The sequence below is a fragment of the Macrobrachium nipponense genome, chromosome 24, assembly GCF_015104395.2.
Source record: "Macrobrachium nipponense isolate FS-2020 chromosome 24, ASM1510439v2, whole genome shotgun sequence".
Lineage (NCBI taxonomy): Eukaryota > Metazoa > Arthropoda > Malacostraca > Decapoda > Palaemonidae > Macrobrachium > Macrobrachium nipponense.
Genome location: NC_061091.1, coordinates 34,769,632 through 34,779,230, shown reverse-complemented (window position 1 = coordinate 34,779,230; position 9,599 = coordinate 34,769,632). Strand labels below are relative to the sequence as shown.

The following is a 9,599-nucleotide window of genomic DNA, read 5'->3' as shown; positions in this document are numbered from 1 at the left end:
ACATCACCGCGAGATTCATATATACTATGCATGAAGCTACAAATGTCCTTTAATATCTAATTCGCTCTACCTCGGAATTAAAGGCGCTTCACTGTACGTCCTGATTTCTTCTTGGTTCCTAGGTTCGCGCCCGGGAGCCAAAAAAATTATTATCAACTAAAATATTTCCCTTCGGTTAACATACATGAAAATATATCAGTTCCAAGGTAGAGCGAATTAGATAGTAAAGGACATTTGCAGTTTAATGCGTATAAATATATATATATATATATATATATATATAATTAATATATATATATTTATATATATATATATATATATATAGATTTCATCACTGCATATACTTGTTGCTGATGAATTTGAATGATTCTGAATGAGTATATAAAAATGAAAATGAATATGTTGGTTGATCTAAGCACTTTCCCAAGTGATATTTTGTTTTATTTATAGACTATTTATACCTATATTTTTAGCCATTAACGAAACACACATATGGCATTATGCAGTGCTATATATACTCAGTAACTATTGAGGAATTCTCAAGTCTACCTTAGTTCACAAATGCATCTTAAAAAAACGGAGGTGTTTACTTTATTACCAGCCCATGACAATCAGGTAACCAAAATTAAATCACACAGTTTAACCTACAACCGAGTATATAATTATATAATTAGCACTATTTAGAGTGGTAAAGGAATTATGAAATTGCTCTCTCTCTCTCTCTCTCTCTCTCTCTCTCTCTCTCTCTCTCTCGTGTATTAAGTATTATCATAGGTTGGAAAAAGATGAAAACAATTGTGAATATCACAGGAACTTTATTCACAGTCTTCGTCTCTATCAAGGAACGAATCATCCTCGTTATCAATGTCGATGTTGTAAAGGAATATTGATTTATTGAATGTAAAATTGCATAAAAGGTTGAAAATTGATATTTGCATACAAAAAAAGTGTGTACACTAGACAACAGATGGCAGTAGCGCTTGGCGTAGGCGGTAGTCGCCAAGGATAATGTACCGAAAATATGATATTTGGTCCATGGATGACTAGCGTGAGTCGGGTATATAAAGGCCCAAAACGATGATTTTCGTTGGAGCTGAAACAAACAAGTGATTATAATAGTGTATCAAGTTTTGAGGAATATATGGTAATGTATTGTTTATCCATTTTGGACGTTTTCTTGTGTGATGTTACGTTGGTTGCCACTAACTTTTTGATGTTACAGTGAATTATATGTTGTGTTGATGTAAAGCTTTGTGACTTGGGTATTATACTGTAAAATGCAGTGATTAGTAGTCTTGATGAAGTGCTGTATAGCGAGTCTTTGCTTTTGTGTAAAGCGTCCGTAATTTGTTTAATGTTCTGTTTGTGACTTTAATTTCCTTACTAGTTGTTATTAAAGTACATTTTAAGTTATAGTGAGTTGTCACTGTTTCCTGATATATTCTCCTCGTAAATCCTTACCATAGAGAGAGATTTTTTTTTTATGTTACAATGTTAACAATTACGGGATCTACAGGTTTGTGGATGTTATCCGTGGACCAGTATTCATCCTCGAAGGCTCTGGACCGTCTCACTTACCTATTTAGATTGATCCTTAATCTACTGTTAGCTTTCTCCATTTTTTATATTGTTTGGAGTCATATTGCAAACGCATTTCTCATGACAGCGATAAAAAATCCGTCTTCTTCAATTACGCAGTGAATACTTATAGTGCGAGTGCTGCAGCCGACGGACAGACAACCCTTTAACATTACGGTATTACCTGACACGCCGAGGATACTATCAACAGAATACATTGGGAAAAATTAACCATTATTATGATCATTACGTCAAACTTCCATATCCTCTTCATTATGAAAAAAACAATTATATGCTGGTATAGAAAAATGTCATGGAAAACGGTGTTTTATTCCATATTGTAAATTACATAGAGGTATTTTGGGGGGGGGGGGGGGGGGGGGGGGAGAGAGAAATGAGGAAAACAGAGATAAAGAAAAAGTGAGAGAAATGAGGGAGGAAGGGCGAGGGAAGAGATGGGGGACAGCAGACGTTCGAATTTGTAAACGAGTCCTGTTGACTCATACGACTTTGCCTTTAAAAGTCAAGAGTAAACGCCTAAACTAACACCATTTGACAATGCACTATATTACCAAAAATTAGGGCGAGGTGTCTTGTACACTGCTAAAGCACCATTTCGATCAAATAATTAGTTTGAAAGATATTTGAGAAAAACAATGACACGCCATCCCTGAAATGCAGAGTAGTTTGCTGCAAATTGGTATGTTGATCATCTACCCTCCAGTCATCAAACGCTTAAAACTGCAGCCCTCTAGCGTCAGTAGTTTTTATTTTATTTAAAGTTGAATTTAGCCATGATCGAGTATCTGGCACAGCTTTAGGTGCCAACAACACATGCCACCGCAGGGCCGCCGCTGAAGGTTTCATAGGCCGCGACTGGGAGTTTCATGGGCCATGATTAAGAATTTCATACAGCATATATGCTGTACAGAAAACTAGATTGCGTGGAAGAAACTTCGGCGCATTTTTTACTTGTTTATTTTTGTAACAATTTTTCCATTAAGTCTAGAAAAATTGTCTCCAGCAATATTCCTTCATCATTTCATATATTTATTGAACGTGAAAGAATCTTCAGAAAATGTTATAGGAATTAAGTAAGCGCAAGCAATCTCTTGCATTTGACAAGGCTGGGACAAGCACTATAAATCAAATTCATCAGTGAAAAGGCAAAATCTCTCAAAGTTTAATCTTTATTTTTTTCAGCCACTGGGCCTTCGGGAGCGTTTATTGCACCATTTCCCAATTCATTGCTCACGTTTCGTTGGCAGCCTCTGTCTTCACGCTGGCCGTTATCTCCTTTGACAGGTGAGTGCGTGACCTTTTCTATATTTCATGTATCTATCAAAGGGTTGTTGTTGTGTGTTGTATGCCAACTCCATTTCCAGCAGAGAGAGAGAGAGAGAGAGAGAGAGTGAGTGTTTGTTACCTACATTTAACAATATAATTGCTTTGGGTGGCTGGCAATATTTCTTATGCTATATCATTACATTGCGTAAGATATTTAGATCGAGCGAAAATATACTAAATTCTTGTCTGGAGCATCTGCAAAGCACCCAGCTTAATATTTCAATGGCAATGTTTCTGAATCTAACTTTAGACACTTGTCGAAAGTTCGTTTGGGAACATGTTTATACTTTCCCTTCTTATTCCCAGGCTCTATTTTTAAAGGACTTTTTTTTTTCTTCGAGAAAAGCAGTCTTTTTTGTGACACCTTAATGTTTTCGTCGAGTCTGCAAGAAACAGCATCCACAGAAAAAAGTAAAATCAGCTTTAGTCCTCATTAGCTTTACAACACAGACACCACAAACACTTTTAAGTGGAGTATTATGTCATTGATTATTCATAGGCTAATTACTTAACTTGACACTTGCAAGAAATTGTAACGGACCGCACTCGGCCCTGTAGGACCTCAACTGTTTGAATAGAATGGGACTGGAATGACTGACTGAAGTGTAGACAAACAATGGAGGAAGGAGTTCAACAAAACGACCATAGATACCTTAAAGTTTACTTGTTATGTACAAAAGTACAACATGTACATACAAGTGAGTTCCAGTTTGGTTAAAAATAATTCACTCACAATCACCATCAAAGACGTACAGTTGCAAAATACAGTTAACAGAAGCAAATCAAAATTGTAATGAAATACTAAAGGATTCAGTCAATTTATAAATACTATAATGAGTAAATTCAAAATATAACTACATGAATTACATAACAGGGGTCAGTTCAAAATCAAATTAACGCCGATGTGGTTAAACCAAAGTTACTTTACGATATACTAACGTCGAAGTAAAATAATGCACAGACAAAACAGTTTACCTTCTGTAAGCAAGATTATACAAAACTATAAAATAATAATCATGTTTAACACAAAATCAACAAACTAGCAGCATTTAATCACCAAATCACGTAACATAAACCATAGTAATAAATAATGATACCAAATCAGCCGACAGCTTCAATAACACAAACCATGATCAATTCAAATAAATACCAATATAGTATAAATAAAACTTCAAGCAGCGTCACACACAAAAACAGATGATCTCTGCAGAAACGACAAGACGGACACGGCTGTCCAAAAGGCCGTGACACACATGATTACGGGAAAATCATCTCTCACAAAAACAGACTATCTATGTACTAGATACGCCACAAAAGGCTCTGCCTTCAAAAAGGCCAAAGCCAAGCTGCTGAAAGCAACAGGCATCCAATGCCTGCTGCTTAACAAAGTCGTCTGACTCTTTTTTTTATCCCAAACCTGACTAATACGATCACAGCGAAACCGTTCCCGGATAAGAGAGCAACTACTAAAAAAACAAAAGAAGGATTATTTCCTTTTTAAAGCAATCACTTTCCCTTACAGAGATCAACTCATTGACCTTACTTCATCACACTTGAGGTTTTCAAGCCAGGCATGATCAAACATATCAAACAGCAAAGCAAGGAGCCTCGTAGGTGTTCGCCCTAATTTAACTTCAAATTCGCGACCTTAAAGCGCACTACATCGTTCGCTCTTTATTTCATCTACACAATACAACATGCAAAAATATCTTCGAAAATAATTGCGCAAGTGGATGATTATTATGCAAACAGAGTGGAAGCCGCAGTGGAACGGGGGCGTTTTTCGAACGTGAATTTTCCAAGAAGTTCTTGAGCAAATATTTTCAGAGAAGAGGGAGGGGGAAAATACAATAGGAATACTACATATTTCTTAAACATTTCTCTTGCAAGAAACTCCTCTCCCTGTTGCGTATTTTCTCTGACATTGTATTATGTATCATGGCCCTTGGAGATGGTTGACTTGTTTAAGGAAAGAGGTTCTGAGAAACATGTATTTTTATCTTACGATCACTTATTTTTAAGCTTTGATATGATTAACGAACAACAAAAGAATTTAGAGGATCTCCTTGCTGATAACCTCATCCAAACGTACATAGGGTGCTGTGGCGATGTGTTATTCAAAGAGGTCATTACTGGCATTTGCACATTGATAATTATGGAATTACTCCTGAGATTAGAAGAATACCAAAATTGGTGAGAGGTCAAAGTTGAGGGCAGGGAAGAATAGGTTCCCCTTGTAACAAAACATTGCCTGTACCAAATAGGTGAGGTGACCAAGAGAGTGGTTCAATTGTCAATGGTTCAATGAAATGAGTAGAAAGAGGCCTTTGCTGTAAATTAATACTGGAATATGAGAAGAAAAGTAAAGTCATCAACAATTAAATCATTATAGATCTCACGGGAAAGCACAGACAATTATCATTATCAATGTGAACACTCCTGATGAAACAAGTTAATCAATACATTGCACCGTGTGAGGCGCACTGTCGAAAGTAGAGCTTCCACGGCCCCCCTCCTCCACAGCAAACCCCAAACTACCCCACTCCAACCCTCGCCCACCACCAAAACAACGGCGCTATTCTCAAAAATATAAGAAAAAGCGAGCAAAGCCAAAAGAGCAGAGAAATCACATGAAAGTTGAATGCGAATTTGATAATAAAGAAAATAAGAAATATAACCCCTAAGATAAATAAGGTTGAAAGAAATCTATGTAGAAAAAAAAATTGTCCAAGATTACGACAACCAACCAAAGAAAGTAGAAGGTCACGGTACCGTAGCAATGGCTTTTCCACAAACCAGAGAGCTAAAATTGAAAGAGTTCTGCACCCTATAATTTCTTCTTGATATCACCATTCTCTCATTGACTACGTGTAAATGTCATTCTCCATTAGAGATATATATATATATATATAGTATATATATATATATATATATATATATATATATATATATATATATATATATATATATATATGTATGCATTCTCATATACATTATATATATATATAATATGTGTGTGTGTGTGTGTGTGTGCGTGTGTGTGTATACACACGTGTTCAACAGATGATTCATCCAGAAAACAATACATTTTGAAAAAACAAGGAGTCATAAACAACGTATTATCATGAAACTTACGAAAATGTTCCCAAAATAATTAATGAAAAAAAAAGAATATAAATATATCGAGCAGAGAGAGAGAGAGAGAGAGAGAGAGAGAGAGAGAGAGAGAGAAATAATAATTATACATGTGGGACTAATTTATTAGTAGTTCATTTATTTTAAGGTCCTTCATAAACATTTTACAGATATACGGGTCCAAATGGTACAATCCCGGACTAAGATTTAGGTTGTTTTTATTAGTGATTTGTATAATTGCTGATTCCAGTAAATTTCTTGAAACATAATCATTAGATCTAGCAATTACAGAGGTATCACCCCAATTGATACAATGAGATGAAGAAAGACAACCCAAAGCAAACAAATAAGTGATAATGCAGTGCGTGCATTAGGCTTTGGGTTGTCTTTCTTCATTTGCAACAAACCCTCAGCTTTATCATTAGCGACATCTCTATATAAGTTTGAAAAATACTGTGACCTACCACAAAATCATTTAGACATTATCAAGGGCATGACATATAGTGCTACGCATGCCTATCATGAAAATAACTTCCCCGCTCGCTACAGAGAAAGTTTAAAAGAATTGAAGAATGATTATAGCTTACACATTACTAAGGCTGATAAATCCAATAGTTTAGTAGTTCTGGACAAAACTAACTACATATCACGCATGCATACTTTACTAGAAGATGAAATAACTTACTAAAAACTCGCAAAAAATCCGTTGGACCAAGTAATAAAAAACTTTAATATCAAACAAATTCTTCAAGATAAAAAAGAACTTTTGTGTAAGTTAACTGTAAAGTGTACCTCATTACCTTATTCATATGGCCTACTATGAGATTCAGGGTCTCTGTAACAGGGTTTTTTCGCAATAACTTTTTATCTATGCATTTCATAAATATAACGCTTATTCAGAATACACATTATATCTACACATAAATTTTGACTGTATTCTGCATTACGTAGGTTGAATAAATTTGGTACTTATAATGTAAAAGTTACTTTTTTTGAAGACGGGACAACCTACTCAGAGCAAAGGTTTCGAACGCACTCGCTACGTAACTTATGACAGCATTTCTTCCCTCTTTCTCGAAGGATGATTGGCTATACGTAACGAAGGCTATACCTCTGGTAACAATGACATACAAATTTAAATATAAGCAAAGCAGCACACCTTTATGAACTCTGAAACCTCTCCACTGATAATTGTCATAATGAACAAACCAAAAAAATATGTTAATAAATACAAAAACACTTCGATTATTAGTCAAACTCCCAAAATAAGTTTCCTAAGAAATTACAGTCTACTTTATAGGTCACAATCAGATTGACAAGATGTAGGGAATAATTGGTAATTTTCAAAAACATAGTAGACAAGCTTGATTTGATAACTGTTATATCCAATGTCAAGCAATTTTTATTTATTGGCTATGTACCTATTTACTGAAAAAAAAATAGCCGGTACCATATTTTGGCTTTAAACCTTCACCAATTATTATCGTCAGAATGATGACTTCATAAGGCTCCACCCACTTTGGCCTCGTTATAATTCAGGATAACACTGAAGGCTATCATGGGCATTGTTGTATTAGAAAATTTAACTTCTGGCTATAAAAACTCATTTCTCGAGTAGCCGTAAGAAGAGCTAAATGATCCTCAAGGATCCCAGTAGTTGGCCTAAACGTTTAATTCATGTATATTCTGCTATACTGTTGCGGCACTACTGCTACAGTAGTATTACTAAGCTATGTATCGTTCCGCCATTCATAAAGTCTTTGGGTTTCAGAGCCGATAAAACAAGGTGAATGAGTTTCTGTCTGGTGGATGGGCGGGGCAACATTTCGTCAAAAGGTGTTTACTTTGCTTACGTAATGAATGTTTTTCGACTCTTGGCTCGTAATCATTGGCCATGGCGTTGGCTAGATAATTTTTACTCTATAAAAATTAAAACTATCAGGTTTAGGATATTGATAATGCTAACAAAATTTGTGTGTGGCTGTAAAATTTACATATGTCAACTTTCAGCTACATCCGATGCTTTGATAAGGAGCAAAGTCCAAAAAACCGTGTTACAGAGGCCCTGAGTCTCATAGTAGTCAAAACTCATAAGGAAAACAAACCTATGCGCCCAATTATTAGTACTGAAGGATCAATTGCTTATAAACTATCTAAATATCTTACTAAATTGTTATCCCCACTACTAGGAACTGTATCTAATTCACACATTCGGAATTCTCTTGATCTTGTGGAAAAATTAAATAACATTGTACTAAACCCTAGTGATATCTTTGTCAGTTTTGATGTATGTTCTTGTTTACAAAAGTCCCTGTTGACTCTGTGCTAGAATATTTAAGTAATGAACTTGTATTGCATGAATTGCCTATCTCTGTTAGTCACATAATTTCATTGATTAAGTTATGTATTTGTGATTGCAGATTTATTTTTAATGGAGAACATTACCAACAAATATTTGGTATGGCCATGGGTAACCCTTTATCACCTCTCCTTTCAAACTTATATATGGAATTTTCTAAAAGAGAACACCTCCCGAATATCACACTTGTCCCCTTAAAATGGTACAGATATGTAAATGACATCTTAGTAGTCTTACCTGTTGGTATCGATGTAAATGTTTTATTGTCTAAATTGAATAATTTAGTGCCATCCATAAAATTCACTGTTGAAATTGAAAATAACAATGTCATCCCTTTCCTAGATGTATTAATACATAGAGAATCTTTCCAATGTAAATTCAGTATTTATAGAAAACCCAAAAATAATTTAACATATGTACATTTTTATTCTGGCCACCATCTTAATATTAAAATTTCAATTTTTTCTTCTATGTTCCTATGCGCTTTGTGTATCACGAGTCCACAATATCTTAACCAAGAAATAGAATACATAAAAGAAGATAGGAAACGATCTCTGCTACCCACCTCATATAATTGATTTATGTTATCAAAAAGCTCAAAAAACGTTTTATAGTGTTGCTAGTAATGAAAAAGAAATGCCTAAAAATGTACTTACCTTGCCTTACTTTCGTGGATTTGAAACCATAAAATCAATATTTAAATTATTTAATGTTAATGTAGTGTTCTCTATAATACCATTAAAGATATGCTAATTAAGAATAGTCCCGTAACAAATAACAACATCATTTACAAAATACCTTGTAAGGATTGCCCATCGTTTATGTTGGTCAGTCAAGTAAAAATTTATGTGTACGTATTAAGCAGCATATGTATTCAGCTAGAACAGCCCAGACTTCAAATGCACTGTTTATCCATCTGAGTGAAAAATCTCATTGTATTAATTGGGGTGATACCTCTGTAATTGCTAGATCTAATGATTATATTTCAAGAAATTTACTGGAATCAGCAATTATACAAATCACTAATAAAAACAACCTAAATCTTAGTCCAGGATTGTACCATTTGGACCCGTATATTTGTAAAATGTTTATGAAGGACCTTAATAAAATAAATGAACTACTTATAAATTAGTCCCACATGTATAGTTATTATTTCTCTCTCTCTCTTTCTCTCTCTCTA

General features: G+C 34.6%; 1 protein-coding gene across 1 annotated transcript in view; it reads left to right on the top strand.

Annotated features, from left to right (window-relative positions):
* LOC135202742 (tachykinin-like peptides receptor 86C) overlaps positions 1 to 9,599 on the top strand; it is an 80,255-nt gene that overhangs the window by 39,208 nt on the left and 31,448 nt on the right. Inside the window, exon 4 of the mRNA XM_064232216.1 lies at positions 2,782 to 2,883. Coding sequence (XP_064088286.1) covers positions 2,782 to 2,883 — 102 coding nt within the window. The remainder of the gene's footprint in view (positions 1 to 2,781; positions 2,884 to 9,599) is intronic.